Source organism: Hylobates moloch, unplaced genomic scaffold, assembly GCF_009828535.3.
Source record: "Hylobates moloch isolate HMO894 unplaced genomic scaffold, HMol_V3 SCAFFOLD_18, whole genome shotgun sequence".
Taxonomy (NCBI): Eukaryota; Metazoa; Chordata; class Mammalia; order Primates; family Hylobatidae; genus Hylobates; species Hylobates moloch.
Genome location: NW_026652293.1, coordinates 49,466,069 through 49,493,015, shown reverse-complemented (window position 1 = coordinate 49,493,015; position 26,947 = coordinate 49,466,069). Strand labels below are relative to the sequence as shown.

Here is a 26,947-nt window from a genome sequence, read left to right as displayed (position 1 = left end):
GCATTCATAACTGGGCTAACTGTTAGGCATGAGAGGTCTAGTTTTTGGCCTATCTTGGCTTTCAACATGCCTTCCTCAATAGGTCTAATCATTCCTAGCTTTTGATTTAAAGTGAGAGACATGAGACTCTTCCTTTCAAGTGAACACTTAGAGGCCTTAATTGGCCTAATTTCAATATTGCTGTGCCTCAGAGAATAGGAAGGCCCAAGGAGAGGGAGAAAGATAAAGGAACGGCTGGTCTGTGAAGCAGTCAGAACACAGAGGATACTCACCAACTAAGCTTTCCGTCTTATATGGGCAAGGTTCATGACACGCTAAAACAATTATAGTAACATCAAAGGTCATTGACCACAAATATAAATATAAAATATAAAAATAAAAAATATAAAAATATAACAAATATAATAATGAAAAAGTTTAAAATATTGTGAGAATCATCAAAATGTGACACAGAGACACGAAGCAAACACATGCTATTGGAAAATTGGCACCAATAGACTTCTTGATGCAGGATGGCCACAAAACTTCAATTTGTAAAAAAATGCAGTCTCTGCAAAGTGCAGTAAATCAAAGCACAATAACATGAAGTATGCCTGTGATACTAAACTACTATATGCCTTTCTAACTCTCATTCTCTCCTATGTGTACAGCAGAGCTTTTCAGAGGTTACATGGCGTGATTTGCAACAGATCGAATGCAGAATCAGAAAGAAAATTAAATTGCCTTCTCTTAACTAAACATTTAAAAAGCTTGCAAAAATGTAACACAATGTCATTCTTCTCACTATTTTTATTTGAAAAACATTTATTTTTCATAAATATGTTAGCATGTTATAGATTTATTATTTTAAGTCTAAATGCATTAATAAATAAATATTTCAAAAATTTCTGCCATAAGTTTTAACACAGTACATATCAACAGGTAAAACCCATATAAACAAAAGGTATTTAGGGTCCTCAATAATTTGTAAGCATATAAAAGGATCCTGAGACCATAATTTGAGAACGACTGCTTAAAGTCATAGTAATGTCTACTAGAAAATTATGGCAATTAATTAGTTATCCTGTACTATGACTAACCAGTTGAATACCTCCTCCTCCTTTAGATGAAGTAGCTAATAACAGGTCTATTAAAGATACAACCAAGGTGGCAGGGAGGATGCAAAAGTGTTACCTCCTGTATACCCTAATACATCAGAGTTTTAAAATGACAGCAAAATATTTGATTTTAGTGTGCTTGTTCTTCTGTAGCTTTTTAAAAGAATCAGTCAACTGCCATACTCCGTCCTTTGTTAAATATATATTACGTAGTAACCATATTCAGGGTATCATTCTTGGTACTTTGCAAGTGTAAAACTGGCCAAGATTCCATTTTTATCCTCAAGAGCTTACAACTTAATCAAGGAGAAAAGTGCCTACAAGGTTATACACAGGCCATAAGAGAGGGATGAATGCATGCATATTCTTAAGACTGAGAGATCACTCCAGTCAAGGTAATGAAGGGGGTTGTTCCATTGGATTGGAATCTCAAACAGTGAGTATGATTTTGGCAGGTGTGGCTTGAGCTAAACTGTGAAATTAGCAATCTGCAAAACACAAATAATAGTGAGTGATTTGGTTTACTGGAGTTATACACCCTGTGTAAGGAAGAAAGGAGATAAATCTGAGTAGGCAAAAGGATTTGAACATTATTTAGCACTCAGGGAAGAGTCAATATGATGATAAGAACTGTAGTTTAAGATTAAATTTAGGTGGCAGAACAAATGCAAAAGAGAAGGAAAGAGAAGTCAGAATACCACTAGCATAAAGTAAAATACATCTGTTCTAAGAAGTGGAATGGAGGTTACTGTCCACTAGGACAGTGGTTCTTAACTTGTTTTCCTTTCGAATCTTTTGAAAGTTACAAACCCTCACTCTGAATAATAGTGCATAAAATACACACAAAAATTTGCCTGTAATTTTATCCACCCTTGAACTCCATCCATGAACTCAAATTTCAGAATCACTTCTTTATTTACTTCAAGATGATGTAGCATGCCAGTCAAACATTTCTTACACAAATGGTGATAGCCCTCAACTCCTGTGAATCAAGATAAGCTCTAGAGTTTATCATGGCATTCTACAGCTCTGCCAACTCTGATCATCATAGTGGACTGAAGGAATAATAGTTTTACAAAGGGAAAAAAATCTCTTTTTATTCTCTTGACCTTCCTTCCTGCAGGTTGCACTGAAAAGAGATTCCGCATGTATTTTTCCTCTCTCTGCTGCCATTCATTCCTGTAGCCCCTAATGACTGTGACCTTAATGACCTTCCAGAATATCCATATGGCCCTTTTTCTCCTCAACCTAGCAACAAACAGCATACCTGCTACATAAGGGTTTGGATCTCATAATATCGTTCCTCAGCCTGGCCTCGCTCGCTGCCTGGCATTGTGTGCCTGCCACGAGACCGGGCTGGCTCGTAAAACATCTCTTTATGTACTTTATTACTTAAACTCTTTTATTTGCCTGCAGGAGCCCTTTAACAAAATCACATTGAATTGACTTTCTCACACCAAATCAAATCTCCCTGGTCCCAGTTCAGTTGTCTTTGTCAATATGTATTTTATAAATGGAGTGAATTAACAGATGCTGTTGGAACAGAAGTGCTGGGGTGGCGTTTATGTTTTTAGTGCTCTCTCTGGGCAGATGCATTGTGTAGAAGTGTTATACAGGTATCTCGGGATGAAAGTCGTGCGCATCATTTCAGTGGATATGTATTCTTAGCCATTTTCATTGAATAGATTTTAAACCTATTTATTACTCATTTTTTTCTTAGTGTTTGCTTATATGGCTTTATCATTTATGCCATTAATCTTGGATTGGACTTGATTATATCCCTTAGTATGAAAAGGTGAAAATTAAAACCTCTGTTTCATTCAAGGAGGACATATTTTTCTATTAGCCATGGGAAACTCATCATGAGATGACTTTGGAATATATTGACTTATTTATATTATAAATTTTGTCCGTGCGGGCTTTGATGTGAAACTCTGAGTTGAAATTGTTTCAGAATACAAGACTGAGTTTTCATATCCTGGACTCTGACTTCAGTAGAACAAATGACTATCACTGTTTGTTTCATAAGATGGGAATTTGGGAATTTTGCAGAGGGAAGTATAATCACAGAAGTCTACGGTGTAAGGGTGGCATTGAAAAAACATTTCCCTGGAAGATTTCCATAAAACATAATGATTTTTTTTTGCAAAGTGTAATATATCAGTGCTATAAAATGTATCCAGTGATTTGGGGAGCATTTTTACTCTACCCTCTGTTTTGTGGGGGTCGTCACAGAGCCATCTACTGCTGAAGACAGGTGTGAATTTCTTTTCTTTCATGCTCTGCCACAAATGTTATACATTTGTCCTAAGGATGACTAATCACAAACCTTTTTTTTTCTTCTAGGCCTAAAATATCCCTTGGCTTAAAATTTGGTCCCCATGAACAATCTCAGAGTTTCACAATGATTTGTCATATTCCAGACTGGATTTTACTACTGTATTATTTTTATCTCAAAGGCATGATACATAATTCTTGGTCTTCTTTAAAAAAAAAAAATGGAATCCCAGTTTTGCAGTCTTAACTATTTAGAAATTCATCCAACAGATATGTTTATAAATGATTTTCTTTTTAGACATAGATATGAAATAAGCATTGGTAACATATTTGAAGTATTAATAATATTGTGAGTAAAAATTTTTTCCTCCACTATTTTCTCAGTTGTGTCCAATCAATGGAAACCACTGGATGGATATATATATATATATATATACAGTTTAGAAAGACAATATATTCTTTTTCATCTGAAAAATAAATATATACTAGTTTAATGTGTACTGTACCACTTTAATAACATCTGCATCTTGTTCAAAGACACGCTCCACCTTCGTACAAATTTAATGAAAAGGCTCTGGAAGAATGGACCAATCCATCAATAATGCATGACCTATTTTGTTTTTCTTTGGGCATATTTAAAATTGTGCATTCCACGTGTCAAAGTTCAAAAGTCAAGTGCTACATGTGATAAATTAGGTAGGGGTCAAAAGTTATTGCAATGTAGTTTCGGAAGATTGTCTGTCTCTGAATTTGCAGCTCATTCATGCTGAAGTGATGCACTATGGGAATTACTACCAAACTCTGCTCCGCAACATCTGCTCTCCCTAAGTGAGTTAGTGCACGTCAGACATCTTTATGTCAGAATATTGCAGTGATGGATGCAGTCTTCAGAAAATGCTGCATAAAAATCTGGTGTGCCGTTCTGGCCATTAAGTGAAATTACTATTTAAATTAATGGCACTGTCACAGTTTATCTGTGCAAAGAATGAACGCTGATTAGGGTATTAAGTAATTAGCAATTTATCACACTGGAACAAGGTTGATAATAATTAAAGAAGTAATGGTTTACCAAGGAAACTAGAAAGGGAGTCACTTCTTGTTATGTGAGTGAAATCTTGGCTGAAAATTTCAATTCAGTAATACAAAGATGAAGCTCTTGGTGAAAGAAGGCATCTTTTTTTTCCAGTTTAAAAACAGTTCATTATCAAAATTTTAGTTGACCTGTCAGAAGTCCCTCAGAGTGATCAGATGACTGATTAGGAATTTCAAATTAGGTCAATGTCTGCATTTTTATTTTATACTTGAAGCACAGTGAAACCATGAAGTAATTTGGGAATGGGAGGGGGAGAATATATTCCGCTCCCTAAAGGGCCAGTTTTCAAATTTTGATTGCTCTTTAAAAGAGAAACATGAATTGTCTTATGAAAACTGCCAGAGAAAAAATTAACAGTGAAAGATCCATGGTTGTATTTAAATGTCTAATCAGAAGGGGCAGAAAAATGCCCAAACAATATAAAACTTGAAGCTACGGATTTTTCTTTTTAGTTTATGTGTGTGTGTGTACACTCATGTATGTATATATTTATATGTATTTGTGCGTGTATATATACACATACATATACATACATCCATATCTACACACACATAAATATGTGTATTTGTGTGTGTGTATACTTGAACATACACACATATATGCCCACCATAATCAAGACTCAGACTAAAGTGAGGCCTGCTCTGTGTGTTTATTTGAGATAACTTTTCCTGGAAATGTTAAAACAACTAAAATTGTAAATATAGCAGTTAATTTTTAAACCAATTACTGCGAAGAGTTATCACATTAGATAAAAATGGTATGCCAAAACTCTGTTAGGATCAGTGTATACCATTAATCATAAATAAGAGTTTTTAACATTGGAGACTTTTGTAAGTAAAAAGATGAATGAGAGGGTTCTTTGGAGTCATGTATGGATAAACATCTTTCTTAAGGCATGTGCCAAACCAATGTCTACTTCCAATGATTTTTTTAAAAGCACTTTTGATCTATTATTTGAATGTCTTTAATAATGTAGATGTTTACACAGGACCAGATTAAACAATTCAGGACCCCAGGGCACTTTGAATTTGAGGTTCTTTATGTTATCAGTCGGAACTAATAATAAACAAAATTCCAATTAAAATAAATCATTCATCACATTGTGCTGCTATATAACTGGATATAAATTCTAATATAAAAACACTGTGACATGCAGTATAGGCACCTTGATTTCTAGCTTGATCTGTCTCTAGAGTAGTGTTAATTTATTCCTGCTTCAATGTTAAAATTTCTGCCATTTCTCTTCGATGGCAATATCTAAATGATGCAAACGCAGGCAATTAAACTGAATTTGGTGGGAGAAAATGTCTATCTGGTATCTCAGGTACATGTGTCTTTCATTTAGATGCGGGGATCAGTGATCCTCTCTACAAGGTCTTTCTGCCGCTGCCCCCAGCCTGTCATCTATGTCTGTGATGGGTCTAGAACAGAGTGTGGCTCAAAAAATAGTGGCTGATTAGTGCACCTGATCAGTGAACATGCTCAGCTGATTTTAAATAAATACCAAATCCATCTCATGAAGAAAAATGGTCACCATTGCAGCTAAATTCACAAGAAACAAATATTTGTACCCTAAATAAAGCTAAGCCAAAACTTTCACTGCTTCTCCCGTAGGGCTTCCGGTTCTAGGATGGTGCTACCTTTCCATTCTGCCTGGGCTCTTATCCCAGAGTACTTGGGTGACCTTTTCTCCCTTATGAATTTCTAGAGCTTTCTCAGAGTCCCTATAGTTTAACTAACCTTCCTCTGCAACAAGATGTTATCATCACAAAATGCACAGGCAGTTTTCATGACAGAAATCCTATCTCTTTTTATGGAGCATGAGAGAAGTTTGGCCCAGCTGAATGATTTTCGAACACTTCCTCTTGTGTGTTCTTTTCCTAATTAGCGTCTAGTGCTCTTGGTAAGAAGGACCCTCACTGCACATTTAAATCACCTTGGTAGGGAAATGCTACCTTAGGTATTGCACCATTTCAGCAACTGCCTGAGTCTGACATTTTTATACCAAACTTTATAGCAGCCTCAGTTTTCTTCCCTTTTTCTATTTCATATTCATATATAACATTTTATTGTTGCAGGGATGTTCTGTTGTGGGCAGGATTATGTGAATATGTCAGATACCATATGCTGCTCAGCTTCCAGTGGAGAGTCTAAAGCACATGTTAAAAAGAATGACCCGGTGCCAGTAAAATGCTGTGAGACTGAACTTATTCCAAAGAGCCAGAAATGCTGTAATGGAGTTGGATATAATCCTTTGAAATATGTTTGCTCTGACAAGATTTCAACTGGAATGATGATGAAGGTAATTGATAGAAAAGCTCTCGGAGGCACTGATTTGACAATGGAAAGAGAAATACATTGTTCATAACTATTTTTCTAAAATAGGAATATAAAAACTCCTGTGTGCATTATTCATTTTCACATTACATCCATATTAATATCGAATGAGTTCGCTATGATTGATGTTATTGCAATGAATTCTAAAGGAATTAATAATGATTAGCTGTTCTCAGGGAAGCTTTACCCAGCACTTCAGATTAGTGCAGGACTGAAAGTCTGTGTGCCGCTGAAAGAGCCAGCACAGGTTGTCTGGGGCCTCTGCATGGTGCCATTTCATGCCTGGGAGCACTGTGGATGGAGACAGAAGGAAATTCCCGCTTCTTCTCCCTAGCCCGCCAGCCATCATCCACCACTTTCCTTTGATAGAGACCTTAGATCCAGCAAATTCGCTTAGTTGCATTTATATCATATTCCCTTGGACAATGCAAGATGAGCAAATGCCTGTGTCAAAAGTGAATGAATAGGCTTCTGGGTGTAATCACTTATGTTTTTATATGGTGATGGTTTGTACACAGCCATGTCATGTATGTGGGTATTGAACTTGACCCAGGATACCAGAAACCTAGCAATTTAAGGAAAGGACCATGAACACTTTAAAAACAAACATGCTACCGTGTTCTGTAGTAGTTTGTCATTATAAGACCACTAAAAATGGGTGTCTTGGTCACAGACAATGGAAGGACCTTTGTTCAATGAGGCAACTACACAGACCTTGTGTGGACCACCTACACTTTGTACACTTTGGGATGTAAAATAACTCATGAGATTGTTAGAAGCCCTGCAAGCACTTTGTATCAATGAATGATTAAGATAATACATAAGGTTGGTTAAATCATTCTAACGAGGACAATATTTCTCCATGCTGAATCAAGTAGTGTGTTATACATAATAATGTTCAGTCTGTAGGTTTCATTTTGTTTTCTGAACACCTACCACCTGGAGACATTTATATCCTGTTCCAATCTGGAATGGATCACCATGGGATTTTTGCATAGCTGGCCCACTAGGTCTTCCCTAAGCTATCAACTCAGGAATTCCTTGTACCTCTTTCCTGTGTTGATTCCCCTGTTTTTTTTTTTGTTTGTTTGTTTGTTTGTTTTTTTTGGATTCCAAGTTTCATTCCATTTGGAGAATTGTCTTCTTGGAGGGTAAATTTTTTGAGAGCTTAATGTATAAAAATACTATTATTTTACCCTCCAACGGGATTGATAGTTTGGTTTGATATACAGTTCCAGGTTAAAAATTATGTCTACTCAGAATTTTGAGGCATTTCTGCATGTTTTAAGCTTCCATTAATATTTTGATTCCTATCTTTTTGTTGGTAACCATGTTTCTTTTCCATGAAAGCTCTTGAAGATGTTCTCCTTATCCTGCTCCTCTAAAATTTCATGACAGTGAACCTCTATGTGGAAGTTAGGATGGTTTCTTTTTGCATTTGTTTTCTTTTTTTGTGATGAGAGCATTTAGGATCCACTCTCTTAGCAAAGTTTTTTTTTTTACATTTCAATTCATTATGAGTTAGGCAGTTGTCTTCCAAGTAACATCTCTAGAACCGAAGCCCCTTCCATCTTGTGATGCTTCACGCAGCCCTTGGGTCATAATGGAAAAGGTGCAAAAGGGGACAATTGCACACAGAAAGTTCATACCTGGATATAGAGTACATCCTTTCTATGTACTAGTCACACAGACATATCTAGTCAGGTGGCTTCTCCTACTGCAGCCAGGTTTCAACATCCCATGTTCCCAGAGAGAAAAGGGACACATGGACATCACTGAGCACGTTGCATTGTCTCTGCCACATTCATCTACTTTCCAGCTTCCAAAAAGTTATGCACTGTCTTGTGTGTATTATTTTCCTTCCTTTTTTCTTAGACTTTCAACATGTAAACCATTATTTTACTGTCATTTAGTTGGGCTTTTAGAGGATAGATAGATAGATAGACACACACACACACACACACACACACACACACACACACACACACATATATATATAGTGGATTCTATTTATATAGTGTCATCTTGGCTCACTGCAACCTCTACCTCCTGGGTTCAAGTGATTTTCCTCCCTCAACCTGCCAAGTAGCTGGGATTACAGGTGTGTGCCACCAAGCCCAGCTAATTTTTGTGTTTTTAGTAGTGGCAGGGTTTTGCCATGTTGACCAGGTTGGTCTCGAAATCCTGACCTCAAGTGATTCACCCACCTCCGCCTCCCAAAGTGTTGGGATTATAGGCATGAGCCACTGCGCCTAGACCCACTATATATTTTTGAATTTATTATTTTGAGCAACTTGGTAAGAATAATTCAACTTATTTTATGTAAGAGAGAGGTTGAATGGAGATCAATTTTAATAGCAAAAAGTATTCTAAATACATTATGCTACTTATATAAAGGAAAGGCAAAGTAGATCTCCACATGATAAAACTATTACCTTATTTATAGCTCCTGTAATGTGGGATGATTAAGTATTTAATTTCCTTGGATTAAAACAAAGTGGTACTTATCAAAAATCATAAAAAGCCTGGAGATTTGTCAGAGAAAATGTTTATAAGCATAAATAATTGTAATTATAATGACAGTTCATGAAACATTTATATTTTTAAAAATTTGGATCAGTAATACTTCTAATGGGACCAACTTCCCTAACAACACAGGAAGTATAAATTCTCAAATATCACATTCTTTATTTTCTTTAAAATTCCATAGGAAAGTATCAAATAGCAAAAATAAAATATTTGTAGTGTGTATACTAAGTTTAAAGACTTATTGGTGTTATCTCATTTGAGTCACACAACAAACCTTGGTGGTAACTTTTGTCTCCATTTTCCCCACTGAGGAAGCTGAGGTTTTGAAAACATAAGTGACTTGCTCAAGGTTACAGAGCTGGGAAATTGCAAAACTGAAATTTTAATCTCAATCTGTGTCATTTCAAAGTCATTGTTCTTTCTAGTATACAAACTGCCTTCATTTCTTTTTATAAATTTTGAAATATTCACTCATCAAGTAAGTTGAGGAAAAATTTCATTTGAAAGTCACAAAAGCCTACCCTATGTATGTCTAAATGAAATTTTTAAATGCCCCTCTCTCTCTCACCCCTACCACTTGACTCAGGAAACCAAAGAGTGCAGGACCCTCTGCCCAGCATCTATGGAAGCCACAGCACATTGTGGCAGGTGTGACTTCAACTTTACCAGCCAGATTTGCACTGTGATAAAAGGATCTCACAATTCCACAGGGAAGGCATCAATTGAAGAAATGTGTTCATCTGCAGAAGAAACCATTCATACAGGGAGTGTAAACACGTACTCTTACACAGGTAACAGAAAGCAAGCTGTCTGCCCACGGCTTAATGGGGTTAGTGAGAAGCTGCTGAAAATGCAGATTTATTTCACTCTGACATCAACTCTCCTTAAGCCGATATCAATACATTCCATCATACTTTGAGGCCAGCTAGTTACAAGGTAATTAAAGGCATAATCTGGATGTATTCAAAGTCAGTAGTTTAAAATGTGTTAAAGTCTATTTAAACAAGGTTGTATTCCATATTAAGGTAAATCTGTGGAGATATCTGTGACCTTTACTGCTATATCCAGTTAATTTACAATAAACCCAATTTTCTTTTTCAAAAGCTACAATGCAGCTTTCACTGAATGCATTGAATGAATATTGCTATACTCTCAAGCGGAAAGAAGGATGAACCTGTCTGATTAATAATAAAATCTAACAGTGCTATTCTGAGGACGAGGTAAACCCAAGCATGATGTTTTTCCAAGATGGCTGGTCATCTCGAAAACAATAACCTTTGCAGTTATTGTAAATATTAATTTCTATGTACCATCTTGGCCCTACTGAATGTCCAAAATGGTGATGCTTAGTTTTGGCGGAGCTGTGTGAGAAACACTGTTAAGTTCAGAATTATCTCTAAAATTGTTCTGCCATCAATTAAATTTGTATTACTCATCCATTTACTTAAGTCCCTACAAAATGTGTTCTTGTTTTTTGAAAAATCAAGTTTGTGTGTGTGTGTGCGTGTATGTGTGTGTGTATATATCATCTATCATCTTGATTAAATAGAATCCATTTAAGTGACATAATTTGAGCAAGCTAAGGTTACATAAACAAGCAAAACATTGCTCTATTCTATCATGAATCATCATTGTGCTTTACTCAACCAAGGGGCAATAATGGCTAACCTCAAGAGTGCAGAAAGTAAGGTAGGCTACTAAGATAAGAGGAGGAAGACTAGGAAGGGAAGAAAGGAACAGAGATAAGGTTGATAGAACATTATTTAGTCTCAATGTTATACTAGGTAGTTTTTTTTATTATACTTTAAGTTCTAGGGTACATGTGCACAATGTGCAGGTTTGTTACATGTATACATGTGCCATGTTGTTGTGTTGCACCCATTAACTTGTCATTTACATTAGGTATACATCTATACTAGGTACTTTAAAACCTCATCTCAGATACCAACAAGGCAATCATATAAATATGATCATTTAACAGATGAGGAAACTGAGGGTCAGATCTGTAGAAGTTACTCACCATGAGAAAGAAACATTTCAAATAACGCCATCATCAAAAGAGACAGATTTTGAAGACTCCACGTGGTGTAGGAGCTCCCTTCAGAGTGCTCCAAATGCATTTCAAGCTGTTCTTCCACCTGAAATGTCCTCCTTTATCATCCTACTCAAGGCCTAGGTCAAGACTCATGTCCTCAATGCAGTCCCTGTGCTGCTATGGCACATTGTTCACAGAGCTCACTAGCTTTCTCATGTGTCATATGGATTTGGACACTTGTTCCAGCTCTTCTATTAGGTTGAAACATCCTTATGAATAGGGTATTTTTGTTTACCTTTGCCTCATTATTTGGATTTAGAATACTATACAAACAAAAAAATATTCCTTGGAATGAATTTAATTAGGAGAGGCCTCAGATAGAGGACAATTTGTCCAACCTTCTATCATGTTCCCAGTCCCAGTTATAGATTTAGGTCATGGACTTTCATTTTAAAATTATTGAGTTTCCATCTAAGAGAGTTCTCTACTTTTATCTGCCCCTTGTAATCAAGATCAAGATTTTGAAGGGCTTTTAATACATACTTGCAATAGCCCTCTCCAGAAATGAATAGATGTTTCCACCTACTGATATAATGTTATGAGGGCTTTTAAAATCCATATTTCAGATTGCTTTGCCTGCAGAAAATACTATAAATTGAATATGAAAAATAACAAACCGTTCTTTTTCATGAAAGATGTTCAGCACACAAGTGGTGCTATGATAATTCCATTGAGAACAATTTAGACTAAGTCAGACTCTTTTAGAAACTTACACTTGAAAGCTGACACCAGTGCTGACAAAAATTTATTCATTTATGCAATCATTTATTTATCAAAACGTATTTATTAAATACCTACTAATAACTAGTCACTACATTAGGACTAGCAGCTATGATGACAAACAATAATTTTCATTGGGATTTCAACCCTATATGAAGAAAGAAGGAAGCAGCAAATGAGATTTGAAATGGTAATGTGGGCTTGAGGATACAGAATAACAGTCATTATCAATAAGTAGTTTAATTTGCTGTAGCAGAAATGTAAAACATATTGACCATCTGAGGGTAGGTAGATGGTCTAGGCAACTGAATCACACAAGGTCATTCAGGGATCCAGAATCCAGAATGGCAACCAAAGGTATGCAATTTTCTCTTTAAAAAATGATGTGGAAGTTGTCCATGTCTTTCTATACTCCTTCAAGTATTGAGATCTGAGTCATGTGACCACTACAAGCTACAAAGAAAACTGGCAAATGTGGTTTTCTAATCAGGAGGCCTCTGACCAGAATGGAAGGGAGAACTGGGGACTCATGGTAGCCATCACAGGCAACAAGTGGCAGATACCCTCTGAGAAGAAAAAATGGAAAAAGAAGATAATGCTTTACATTTGTAGACCAATCTGCATTTTATGAAGTTCTGCCCCATAATTTATTGCATTTTATTTTCATATTAATTCTATACAGTGGGCAGAGAAGGGTTTATTGTAAGGAGATGTATATAAGGAGAATGTCTCTCAATTAATCCAAGCATAGGGACTGAGAATTAACTCCATGTCCAATGGAGATGAGCAGGTGGCCAGGCAGCCAAGGAGAAAGGCCTCCTTTTCTGATGCTCAATCTGAGAAAGAGTCATCCAGAAGCTACCACACAAAAATACATACATACGTACTCAAAATTCATCAAATTAGAGACATGGAAAATAAATTTAAATAATTTAACTTTCAAGTAAGTTTTTCGGGGGAAATGTGTAGCATTGGTATTTCCGAAGTTATTAAAGCTTAAATGGAACTAAGACTTTGGGGACACAACTGAATCCCATGAGTGTTCATCTAATACAATTTTTACCAGTTTGAAAAGCTCAGCAGGTTTGGTTTTATTGTTTTAATAAAGTTGGTTGGTTTGTGTTTTGGTTTTCATTTCTGGCTTTTGTGGAAGAGGGAAGGAACTAGATAGCAGAGTATGCTTTCATTTTTATTCACTAACATGGTACCATGATAAACTAAGTTTCAAATCCTGTGTGTTGTAACAACATTATAATCTATATGATTTAAAATTTTTAAGTAATATTAACAAAGTAACAGAAAGTAATAATTTGTAAGTTTTATGATACTAAAACTATAAAAGAATGTTACCAAACCTTTCTCATGTAGGAATCAAAAGTACATGAATTTGTGAAGCATTAAATCTTATTATACATGATTCCAGTGCTTTTATTTTTCATGTATTTAATATATCCCTCTTTCTCTGCTCAGAAACAGGGAATTCTATTTTGTGCAATTCCATATCCCTGCATCTAATAAACACTTTAAATGTTACTTATATTTAGAAAATAAAGATATTAGAGTTTTATTTATATAAAAGGGTTTAGAGCATTAAACATTTATTTTTAAATGTCTATAGAGTTTTTGATACTCACTTTTAATAAGACGGTTAAAAAATAAAAATAAGAGAAACCTCCCTGTCTATTTTTTCTCTTTCCAGATGTGAACCTCAAGCCCTACATGACATATGAGTACAGGATTTCTGCCTGGAACAGCTATGGGCGAGGACTCAGCAAAGCTGTGAGAGCCCGAACAAAAGAAGATGTACCTCAAGGAGTGAGTCCCCCTACGTGGACCAAAATAGACAATCTTGAAGATACAATTGTCTTAAACTGGAGAAAACCTATACAATCAAATGGTATTGAGATACCTTTAAAATACAAATAACAAAATCCCATAAACTCATAAGAAAATTGAAATGAGTATAATCTACATTTAATTGCCCTATGCATCTAACCACTAGAAAAGTATGTTCTGATAAAGGGAACTGTAATTATGTGCCAACTAATCACTCACTTTGTGGTGTAGCCCTCGTAAATTTTTAGCCTAAATAAATAAATAAAATAGAAGTAAAAGTTCCTTGAATCCCAGAATGTATCTGAGCAGCTTTCAAAATAAGCAAGGCATATTCAGAGAAGGGGAAAGAGTTTTAATATTGAAAGTAAATTTGTTTCATAGTGAAAGGAAATAAACACAAATGACTCTTTGATCATTTATGTCAAAAATCCATCTCCTCCATAATAGTATAATTAGGAACTGCTTGAGATAGCAATATAATAGGAAATTAAAATTAAATAAAGCTATAGTATCGCATTTCTTCCAAACATTAAGACTTGTTACGTTGTTTGCAAATAGTTAAAATGATATGACACTCAAATGCAGTCATTTTTCTGCTTCTTTTAGGTCCCATTATTTACTACATTCTTCTTCGAAATGGAATTGAACGTTTTCGGGGAACATCACTGAGTTTCTCTGATAGAGAGGGAATTCAACCATTTCAGGAATATTCATATCAGCTGAAAGCTTGCACGGTTGCTGGCTGTGCCACCAGTAGCAAGGTAAGAGGAGTTTGCCTAAACTCTGGGAAAAGGGGTTCGGTGTGAAGATTATCTGAACGTCCAGGTTGTGACTGCTTTTTCCATTGAAGAAAACAATGCACCTCCTCAATGTAGTGTTAAGTAGGGTGTTCATATGTCACCTTAACTGAGTGCTAATACCTATGCCTGGATGGAGAGATCATTACAAGGGAGATTTATCCAAATATCAATCTTGTGTTAATGAAACACAAGTGAAATCTCGAAGCAGTACCATCTTTTCTTCCACATCCTTTCCTCACCAACCAATTTTAGGTAATCTATAAATCTATAAAAATGTCCAAATCATTATTCGGTTAAAGAAAGTTTCTTTTTAAATATGATATGAACAAAAATTGTCTGATTTTGAAAAATGAAGAAAAGGGCAGAAAAGCCCATCACGGAAAGCAAAATTGTTCCAAGCCTTCTGCTATAGCCTTGTCAAGAAATAATGAAGACCTGAATTTAGGCAGCAGAGGTCAGAACCGAGAATACAGAACGATACAACAGATGTGGGGGATAAAATCTACATAACTTGGTACTCAATTATATTTACAGAAATAAAAGGAAAGAGTCATGGATATTTTCAAATCTCTGCTTGAGTAATTTGTGGATCATGGTGCTATACTGCAAGCAACTTTTTAAAAAAGAGAAAAATGTTGAAGGTAAAAGAATAGGATTCTGTTTTGTTAAGTTTTGTAAAAAATATATTTAAAGAGAAGGATCAGATAGCAGGGTGGTGGAAGCAGATAGTACTTGACACTTTATGTGAAAATATCTGGTCAGAAACCAGATTGAGAAGTGACTGAAGTTTCTAGAAAGATCTGTGTGGGAAGTCGAAGTAATGAGTATAAATATGGACATGGGAGGAGAATAGAGAGGCACAAATGTGGAATATTGTGGATGATGAGCACTGGGGAATGCTACCAAATGAAAAAGAAAGAAAAGCCCACGAAGAAGACTGGAAATCACCAATCAAACAATGTGGGAGGAAAATAAAGAAAGGGACATTTCATAGAAGCCAGCCTCGACAGAGGAAGCCCAGGAGGAAGCAAACTTACATAGAGTAGCTCTGATTCTTTTCATATGCTTAAAACTTTAGAAGAGCAACGTCTTTGCACACTGTGCAAGAGCCATCCAAATGAAACATTCAGCCACACTGCTCAGCCACAGTGCAAGAATGCAACATTTTGTTCAACAGACTTCTAGAAACCTTTCTGAGTGAGCCACCATTTAGACAGATGGCAGCTGATTGGCCCAGTCAAAAGTTATTAGTCCTAGAACAATTCCATGCTTTTTGCATAGGCACACCTCATGCCTGCTACATGCAAAGCAATTGTTTACAAAGTGAAAAAAGTTAATTCTATGAAAAAAGCCAATTTTTGTCCAAAACTATGTTTTGACAATATTGACTAAATAATTGCTTGATTTATTTATTTTTTTCTTCTCACTTGTTTCTTTTTGTAGAAAGTTGGTGCAGACACTATAAAGTCATCCTAGGTATCATGGGAAGAGTACCGAAATGTCTGCCGATTTATTTTGTTCAAAGTATATTATATGCAAGCAAGTTCAGATGTGGCTTTTGCTCCATATTTACTGGTGCTTAAAATGTACGAAATCAGGCTGTTAAAATGCAAAGACACTGATGGGCCATATGGAAGAGAGTTATCAAGAGTTCTCTAGTAAGACAGTCTGCCAGCCAGATTTTACTTGTTTAAACACTGAGGGCTGCACTCTGCCGTCAAAATTGTTGTTGAACCTGTTGTAATAAATGGTAGTGTGAGACTTATGTAATATATTCAAGGTCAGATTTCATTGTTTAAATAGGTTGGGAGGGAACAAAATGAAAAAAAGGGAACTGCTTCTCCAAGCCCCTGCTAATGATATGCCAGGCCAGACAACAACATTTTAAAACAAAAGTGACATTCTCATTGGTCAGGATAGCTAGTGTACTATTACAATAAATTGCTGCTTAATTCCTATGTCTTCAGGTAGTTGCAGCTACTACCCAAGGAGTTCCGGAGAGAATCCTGCCACCAAGCATCACAGCCCTTAGTGCAGAGGCTCTGCATCTGAGCTGGAGTGTCCCTGAGAAACCAAACGGCGTCATTAAAGAGTACCAGATCAGGCAGGTTGGGAAAGGTCTCATCCACACTGACACCTCTGACAGGAGACAGCATACGGTCACAGGTGAAAAAAACAAAAAAAAAAGGAATCCTACTGGAGGAGTCTGTCATTGTGGTTAGGGGGGCAAAGAATCCCAGGGGTGTGTGTTTGATATATGAGGTCACTTCGAAAGGACGTGTTCTCTTGACATATGGTCAGGTCCCACTTATCCATGCTAATAGAAGAGCCCACACTGGCAGCAATACGCCACAACAGCAGATAACTTCAGAAATAATTTATATTTGGCCTTGATATGCATTATGTGAAGGGTTTTTGCATCAGTATTAACTTTTTTTTTCAAACAAACAGTAAGATGCATTTTCATTCCCCAAGGATATACTCATAGTTAATGGGACTAGGATAGCCAAGAATATACTGGAAGGCAGGGGAAAATCAGCCAGAGGTTAACATTTGTCTATCAAGTGGATAATTAATATACAGGACTAGTTGACAAGTGGAGTCATTGTGACTGTTTGTTAGTATTAGGAATGTTAATAGCAATTGTGTTTTAAAATTTATTATAATGTTTATTATCATTAGCTTTAATAATATACTATTAGTACAGTACAATGATATGTTAGATAATTGCTAGTAGTGATTATGATAATAATTAACTGGTTTTAGCTTAAATGCCACTTCTGAAGGGAAGAGAAGCATTTTCTGACTTACTTGGTCAAATAGCTTCTCTAACACACCACCACATCACTTTGTTTTATTTTCATCGTAGACCTCTCACTGCCTGATATTTTAGTGTTTGTTTTTTGTCTTTTTATGTCTCTCCACACTTGAATGTAGGCTCCAAGAGAGCAGGAACTTTGTCTACTTGTTCAGTGTTGTACCTCTAGCACTTATACTCCTGAACACATTAATAGGAGCTAAATAAATTTTGGGGGAAGAAATGAATTTAATATGTGCCAGATGCTGTCCTAAGCACTTTGCATGCACTATGCAATTTAATTCTCCATCACCAACCTAAGATGTAGAGTGAATTACTACCTTCATTTTACAGAAAAGAATACTTTGAGAAGTTAAGTAATTTAGTTCATTATTCGAGTCTACTGAATCATCCCAAACAACCCTGTTAAGTTTAAATTCTAAGACCATGGGCAAGATTGTATAAACTTTCCCTTTTTTCCCATTGTCAGCCACTCCTTCCAAGACTTCCCGAGTGGAGGACCTCCTTCCATTGGACTGCACTTTTTGCAGGGGGTGTTGATAGCACAGATAATGAAATTCACAGAAAAGTGCAGAAAGGCCTTGGAAAAATGTGACTGATTTTTCCTAAGAAGAGACACAGGTTACACTTACACAGGGTGGCAAAATAAATTAATCACTTTTCACTCTTAAATGCCACAATTCCCTAACACATAAGCCAGCATTCATTGACAAAATCTCCAGTATTTTTCCAAAAGGGCCGTAAACCTGCAGAAGGTGCTTAATACAACTCGTGGCCTGGCACATTGTATTCCTTACCTCAAGATCCTGGGCTAAATCAGTGATGATAGTGTTGAGGCTGGGTGCGGTGGCTCATGCCTGTAATCTCAGCACTTTGGGATGCCGAGGCAGCCGGATCACCTGAGGTCAGGAGTTTGAGACCAGCCTGGCCAACATGGCAAAACCTTGTCTCTACTGAAAATACAAAAATTAGTTGGGCGTGGTGGCGTGCATCTGTAATCCCAGCTACTCTGGAGACTGAGGCAGGATAATCACTCGAACCTGGGTGGCGGAGGTTGCAGTGAGCTGAGATTACACCAATGCACTCCAGCCTGGGCAACAGAACGAGACTCTGTCTCAAAAAAAGATAATGGGGTTGGGAGAAGCCCTCATATTTGAATGATCAAAATTATTTCTTTTATCTCATTTTACTTGAAGTGGAAATCATCCCAAGTGATTGAAATAATGGTGTTTTACATAATAAAACCTTACTTCTATGTGGTGCTTTATCATTTAAAGAAACGTTTGCATTTTGACTTCTCTGACACTCATCACATCCTTGTAAGAGATGTTTTTAATAATCATATTTGAAAGATGAAGAAGAAAGCTGACCTACTCAGCGTATCCAAGGCATTCACTGCCTCTATCTGAAAGGAAATCAGAATATCATTTCATTCTCCCAAAAATGAATTGCCAGCTTGCAGTTTTCCAGATAGTACACTAAGTGGTCTAAAATAAGACTGCTGCTCCTAAGATCCTCTCACGTATAGGGAAGACTAACAAGAAAAGAAATAACTGAAAACAGAACTCTATACAGGATGCAATAGTGAAAAATCAAATGAGTCACTTGGAGTAAGCAATGAGATGTTAATTACAGGGTTTTGAAAACCAAGTTTAGGCACATTAAGACTGTACCAGCAAAGGTTTCACAATAATTGAGATATAAGGCTAAAGAAATTTCTTCTTGTAGTATCTATCAACTTAACCAGCATCAGCTTTGAATTGTTGCCACTGCATTGGTTTGCATTTTTTAGAAATCAGCATCTATACACCAACAGACCAAATTCAATTGAAATGTTCAAACCAACAGGATTGATAGCCTCGTTAATTATAAAATAATTGCAAAGATATTTCTCTAAATAACTTCACCCTACCAGTTCTTCCTTTCATTGACATTTTTAATGGCTATTTTTATGTCAAAGTAGATTTCATACACATATCTTGGTGCCAGAAATCCTATTATTAGGATAATTATTTTAAGGGTTTTTTATATAATTTTAATTTTTACTTAACAGTAAAAATCATAATCTGGTAAAAGTCATTAGGAGTCATTTGACCAATCTCCCTGTTCTACTTTTGTTTTGTTTTAATTTCTATGGATATTGTTTTAAATAGATGTAGAGAGTATTTATTTCACTTGCCCAATACAGCCCTAAAGAGGGATTTCTTTGTAGAATATAGAAATAAGTCCTCATTCAGCAAAACCTTACCAAGTACAGAGCCTCCTATATGTAGTTCTTTGGGGACAGGAATGGTGCTAGGCATTAGATAATCTGAAACTTGAGATCTATATAATGTTACTCATCTGCCCAGGAAAATTCAGTTCCACGGTTAGCTGACTGACCAAATGTAGTACTGAAGTATTTTATGGTGTGAATGACTGTTTTACTGAGTTCACAGAATGAACTAAAATAATCAAATTTATTTTCTATTCCATCTTAAATGTTTGATGGAAATGCTGCCTGAACCCCCTAGGATAAATGTTTTGATTTTCTCATCATTTCCAAAAGCTTGGCATTCCCTAAGCAACACAGCACTAATAAAGCTGTAGCACTAGTCATCCTGGAGCCTGAAAATCTAGGTCCTTAGGAATGACAGGAGGGAAAGGGAGCACCTTGCCTCAGCCCCATCGTCTCCATGCTTATTTTTAATTACCTCAAAGCTTTAGAAACATGATCCCGTAAATGCTTTGTGGGAATAGTGGCGAATGCACTCATCATGTGAAATCCATAAATTGCTTATAATCCTCTCAAGATGTTAAAAAAAGCATTAAGTAATTGAAGACAGGAAGTCCTCGGTTAATTATTTAGAGGTGTTATCAATGCTTTAAGTAAACTGAAGCGTTTTCTGCTATCTCACTGAGCTAAATACCATGGGGACGAAGGAGTAGCAGCCATCATCTTCTCATATTCGCTAATGCAAACAGCGCATGGCAGCTTGTCAATAAAAGACCTTTTCATATCATTTATTACTAAACACATCCACCATCCTGTACAGAACAATTTGGACATCAGTTATGGCATTGTTTCACTTTGGGCTACCTCTACATTACACGTGTGCCTCCTAATGTGAGTTTAGGAATAGAAGAAAGGATTAACTATATAATTAAGGCCACTGAGAAAAAAAATGAATTAGTCATGTCCTGTTTAGCATCAAGTATAATAAGGGCCTATGTGTCTCTTAACTCTGGAAAACTATTTTCAAAATAATTAATTAGAAATTACTCATCATTGCATTTCATTTAAAAGGAAAAACCCACCAGCATTAAATTAGCAAGGAAAGAATAATTTGCTTTCCTTTCTCATCTTCCTAGAAGTTAATGAAAACTTTGTGTGCTAAATAGAACAAACCCTAACAATGCTGGTTGTAGCAGAAAATGTAAGACTAACGTTATACTGAAACAAATACCTTACACTTGACCTTGGAAAAAGAGAAAACATACTTTAACCACCAGTACAACAAAACATAGAAATTCTTTGTAAGGGATTTTATTTTTAGATAACTCTGCTATATGTTCCCATATTATCTTTGCTCTCGTAGTAATTATCACATTTTATTCTAATAGCCTTTCCTCTTGTCTCTGTTCCACAATTAGTAATAAGTAATGCTTTTTAAGTACAGAGACAGTAGCTTCCTGTTTGCCATTGTGTTCCTGGTACCTATCACAGTACTTAATATATTCAAAAAATGTTTTTCGAATGAATAAATACTGAATAGTAAACTAGTATTTGACTACATTCTGTTTTGAATGGAGATAAAAATGCCACTGTCAAACATACTTAAATCGCAGACAGATCTGGCAACAAAATTGTGGGGTCCAGTGAGTGCGAAATGAAAATGAAATTGTTCAGAAATCATTAAAATTTCAAGACAATGAAAGCAGAGCATAGAAGTAAGCTCATGTGCTTCCAAGCATGGTACCATGTTTGATTGCACAGTCGAAGTCCACCGAGCCAACCCTGATCTCCAGCAGTCTGGACTTAACTGCAGTATATGTCTTTAATTAAAACAGATAGCAAGAAAACTAGGATGGTGATAATGTCCTCAAAAAGCTCTGGGAGTTTCTTCTATGGTTGTTTGCAATGCTCCAGGCTGCATTCCCCCTAGTTACTATGTAACTACTGACCACCAAGAATTGGGGACCTGTGAAAATAGAGATAAGAATTTATTTTCTTTTCATTTTTTCAACTCTGAGAACAACTAAATTTGTGCCTGACCAAAAAAGTAAAAAAAAAAAAAAAAGGAAAAGAAAAGTGTAGCATCAACTACTTTTTCGCGTTTTAAAACCTGCCTATTGATAAAATATTAAGGCCAAAGAGCTATAATTGATAGCTGCCTAGACAATTATATTTTTTAAAATTCCCCTTAAATCCCAGATATTCCAATGTACTTTGCCAGATACTAGTTCTGTTTTGTCACTCCAGTTCTGGCCACCCCCTTCCCTCTGCAACGTCCTCATTGTCTCAAGTTTGAGCAATATCAGATTTTGCTGCCACCTGACATCACATTTTGTTTTTAGAGAAGAAAAGTCTGCCCGGAAATGCAGAGAAGAATCCTCAGACTAGCATAACACTGAACTTGAAAGAGGAAAAGTATTTATTAAAATATTTATTAAAATACTGTCACTAAAATCAAAAAATATATATCAAAGATATAATTAATATTATATTTTTGTTGTTATATTTATTCCAGATATACATCAAGACTATTATTTAGACACCACCAAGGAAAGACCCTTAATGCTGATGTATATCTGGAAAGAGAGTCTGCCAAAGAAGTAACTTGTTTAGGAAAGGCATCTTGGGATCAGGAAGATATTGGAGAGAGGGGCCTAAGCTATGGCCCAGAATTTCAAATGAAATATAGAATTAATAATGCAAGTTAGCTTATAGCAAGTAGTCAGAACTAAAAGTCATGAAGTGATCTTACCGGCATGTGCAATGCAAGAGTCCCTTTGTTTTGATGTTTTGATGTTCAGTTCATATGAGGTAGCAACTGAATTCATTAAGCATGAATACAGAAAATGGACAGTACCAATGCTGCTCAAGGGGGGGCGGGGGGGGCAAGAAATTGGCTTGGGTAAGTGGAATGGGCAGCTGTTGAGATTGTGAAGGATGGTACCATCCAGAAAAGATGACTTTAGCATGTGAACTCCTGAAATAATCCTTAATCAAATTCTGTAAAACAAATTCTAATTTAAAGGTATCTTAGATGTCTGTAAAGTAATTCCATGATGCCTTTGTGTATCAGTTTTGAACATCTAGATTTTCACAAATTATCAGATTGATCTAAGTAGAATGCTGATATGGCTCTGTCCATCACAGTCAAGATCACCAGTGGATGCTGGAAGTTCCTGGGAATCTCAGTAGGCAGAGATGCTCTGAAAGGGATCACTTAGTGATCCCTTAGAGATCCCAGGCAAGTGAGGGCAAAAGGAAGCAACATCATTATAGTTGTCTGGGTGTATACCTTGGGGCTCATTGTCTTGCGCCAAGAAAGAATTCAAGACACAGACACATGTGGGTGGGTTAAGGAGTGGAAAGTTTAATAGAAGAAAGGAGAGAGGAGAGCAGCTCCTTGTGAGAGAGAGAGAGAAAGACAGAGAGAGAGAGAGAGGGACATCCAAAAAGTGGGGAGGTGGCAGGCCACAGCAGATTTTATAGGCAGGCTGGAGAAGGCAGTGTCTGATTTACATAGGGCTCACAGATTGGTTCGATCAAGTATGACATTTACATAGTGTGAGGGGAAGGCTGGTCACCCCACCCTAATCTTATTATGCAAATGGGCCTTCCAGTTGATTGGTTCCATCTTGTCTGCGCCTTACAGTACAAGTGGCTGACAAGGAGAAGGGAAAACGGAGCCGCCACCTTGAACATGTACAGTCCTTAGTTCCTGCCCACATTCACCCATGCAAGTGCCCAGCTTGTTTGCCTATGTCTGCAGCTCGATTTTACATGCTTGCCCTTTGTTAGAAAATTATTTGGGGCTTTTTACTAAAAAGAAAAGCCTTACCGAGGACTCCCATATCTTTACTATCTGCCTAAGTGATTTCTTCTTAACTCCTGTATCATTAGCAACAGAGACTGAATGTGAGCGTCTGAGGGGCCAGACCACACATCCAGTTTGGGTGAACTAGTGCCAGGACAGATGACTTACCCACAGGATGGTTATTTACAATACTTTATAAGCACCTAACAAAAACTTTTTAACGTAACTCAGGCCTCTCAGTGCTTGAGCTAATCACTAAACATGCTGATGGAGGAACTCACTGAATTACACATCCTTTAGGACTATTTGGTAATTCTTTAGAACATAACAGATGACACTGTAGAATAATTGGCTGAATGTTTTGAAGTAGCACTTGCTATGTGAAATTATAATGGCTAAAGTGCCTTTTTTTGACTATTTATCAAGAGATTAAAAATTGGAAGCAAGCTGTTCTTTATAGAGTACATCAAATGTAACTTTCATAGACATGGGTTTTGTTTTCCAAATCATATTTTTATGAACTAAAGGCAGACTTTTTGCAGTCCCTTTTAGCACACATTTACTCTTGAAAGTAATGTTACTTGGAAGTGTAATTGTAATGAGTTTGGTTATATTATGCTTCTTTCCTTTAAAAAAGAACATGATTCCCTGTAGAGAAATTCAGGTAATTTGCAGCCACAGTAATCTTCACTATACGGAAATGTTAAATACTTGGCTTTTCTCCATGCATTTGCCTTTCTGTACTCTACAACTGCTATTTCCTACTCTTCTAATTCAATGCTGAGCGCTTGAATGATGTTTTCTTTTCTCCTTCTACCCTTCGACTTCAGGATTAAGTTACAGTTGGAACGCTTCCTTTGAGACATCTCTTTATTTCCCTCTTCTCATCCCGATCAATTCATGAGTAGTTTTCAATTGGTGTGCCCTTTTCATTGCCTGTTGCTAATATGTCATATATATCTCATTTTAAGGACTACCGATAGAGGCTTACTTAAAATGACAGCAAATTCCAGTTGAAATGTGTTCATTTTATTGAGTTTTACAGAGTCGTATATATGAAAGGTCATCAGGTTCATGTAAATCATCTGTGCCTGATGGTAGTTGATGCTTTCTTACAGATTATCTGAACCAAGCTTATTAGTAATCCAATCCTCTAACAATTTGAAAAATATAAAAACTAAAAGATAGAATATGGTTTTAAATTTTCTAAATTATGGATTTAGATATTGCCTTCCCTTAATCTGTAGGCTTATTAAGCAGTCTCTACTATCATGCCTACAGTTTATAGATATAGAAACTGAGGAACCTAGAAGGCAGAAAACTTCCTTGTAGCCAAGTACTTAGTAAGTAGATGAGTATTAGAACCCAAATAGTCTAATTTCAGGCTGCTCTCTTAGCAGAAAACATGACTCAGTATCTCACTACATGACTCATAATAATATTCAAAATGAAAATATTTAAATATATAGTCCCACTTGAATTTTTTATATTACTGGAAATTTCACTGGGCTTTGAGCTATTTGTGTCATCGTTTTTGTTATAAGGCTGGGAAGCCTAACCCAGTTGCTCTGGGCCACATTTCTTAGTGTAATTGCCCAAGTTCCAATCCTGGCCTCACCCTTTCTCTTTCTTTCTTTCTTTCTTTCTTTCTTTCTTTCTTTTTTTTTTTGACAGAGTCTCGCTACTGTGTCGCCCAGGCTGGAGGGTAGTGGCAGGATCTCAGCTCACTGCAACCTCTGCCTCCCAGGTTCAAGCAATTCTCCAGCCTCAGCCTCTCGAACAACTGGGACTACAGGCATGCACCACCACGCCATATTTGGCCAGGTGGTCTCAAATCCTGACCTCAGGTGATCCATCCGCCTCATCCTCCCAAAGTGCTGGGACTAGAGGCATGAGACACCGTACCTGGTCCCAGCCCTTTCTTATCTCTGTGATCGTCGGCAATTTCCTCCAACTTTCTGTGCCTTAGCTTCCTTATCTGTATAATGAACAAATAATAGCGTGCACAGCAGAAAGTTAGTGTGGGCATTAATTGTATTAACACCCATGAAGTGCACAGAAGAGGGCCAAGTAGTAGTACATGCTTAATAAACTTTTGCTAGTATGTCATTTACATAATCTTATAACTAACTTCCTTGAAAATAACTGCAATTTTCATAAAATATATTTAGTTAATGCATAGAGTCCAATGAAAAGAGAATTAAAAACAGAACAACAAAAACAAAAACACCCTGAGTTTTGTTTGTTGGGTATTTATTTTCCCTAATTTATAGTTTTTGTGCTGGTGTTTGAACTAAATTCTTTTAACTTTTTATTTTCTGTTTTGAACAGCTACAATGTATACACTTATGACTTGCCAATTAAAATAATATTAATTTTCATAAAGAGCAGCTGCAATGGTTTCTACCATTTTTATATCTTCTAAATGCTGCTTAATCTTCAGAGGGAAAGCAACCATTGAGTAATTTAAATACTGTTATCTCTAGCTCCTACGTGATGGGAGAACATAGAGCTTGGTATTCAGGCTTGGGTCATCTATACACTCCTTAGTCCTGGTGAAGTCAACGCTAAATAAAGTACAAAGCCTGATAGTGGACAAATGACTGGCTTATCCAAGGAAAATGTGAGTTTTGTTATAAAAAGCAGGAACAGACCCTGGAAGGTAAATATGGCAGATGTGAAGTTGCCTGACACACATTAGCAAACATCGTTTGAAATGAGCCTAAGTATTTCTACCCTTTGCCCACATGGTCCATTATACTGGCCAGCATGGCTACATTTCAGGGACAGACACAGCTCTTGAGAATAAAGTGCCAATGAATTAGAGTAAAACTGTCATTCTCTCCATATTCACTTGCAGACATGTCTCCCACTCTCATCCTCCTGGTTCTTCAATCTTTGTCTCCTTTCCTCAGTGCACCATGTTGATTCGTCTTGATTTGACAATGTGTTTGAACTCCTCTGACTTCTTGACCGAGGTTTTCTGCTCAGTGCTGAGTCTGCCATTCCTCCTTGATTCTAGTACCCCAGTAGCTTCAAGAGAAGGATATTCCTTCCACTAGCCCTACCCCCATATCCTGCTAGGTGAACCTACCCCATTTAATGTAAACACCTGTAGCAAACTCCTTTGATGCACTTTCCTCCCTCTATCAAAAATCCTTAAGGTGCTGGATGCTCTACTGTTGTACCATGCCTAAACACCTGCCTTCTCAAATTCTAGGCTGTAAGTAAAATGGAGACTCCTCAACTTGCTGCAGAAAGGCTTTGTCAAGAAATAACAGTTTATATTTTTATATACATTAATTTTCCTTTCAACTAC

At 36.6% G+C, this 26,947-nt stretch overlaps 1 protein-coding gene across 1 annotated transcript in view; it reads left to right on the top strand.

Annotated features, from left to right (window-relative positions):
• The window catches only part of USH2A (usherin), a 798,563-nt gene that overhangs the window by 617,824 nt on the left and 153,792 nt on the right, over positions 1 to 26,947 (top strand). The window contains exons 51-55 of the mRNA XM_032136481.2: positions 6,546 to 6,769; positions 9,920 to 10,124; positions 13,848 to 14,045; positions 14,591 to 14,745; positions 16,752 to 16,950. Of these exons, the coding sequence (XP_031992372.1) occupies positions 6,546 to 6,769; positions 9,920 to 10,124; positions 13,848 to 14,045; positions 14,591 to 14,745; positions 16,752 to 16,950 (981 nt within the window). The remainder of the gene's footprint in view (positions 1 to 6,545; positions 6,770 to 9,919; positions 10,125 to 13,847; positions 14,046 to 14,590; positions 14,746 to 16,751; positions 16,951 to 26,947) is intronic.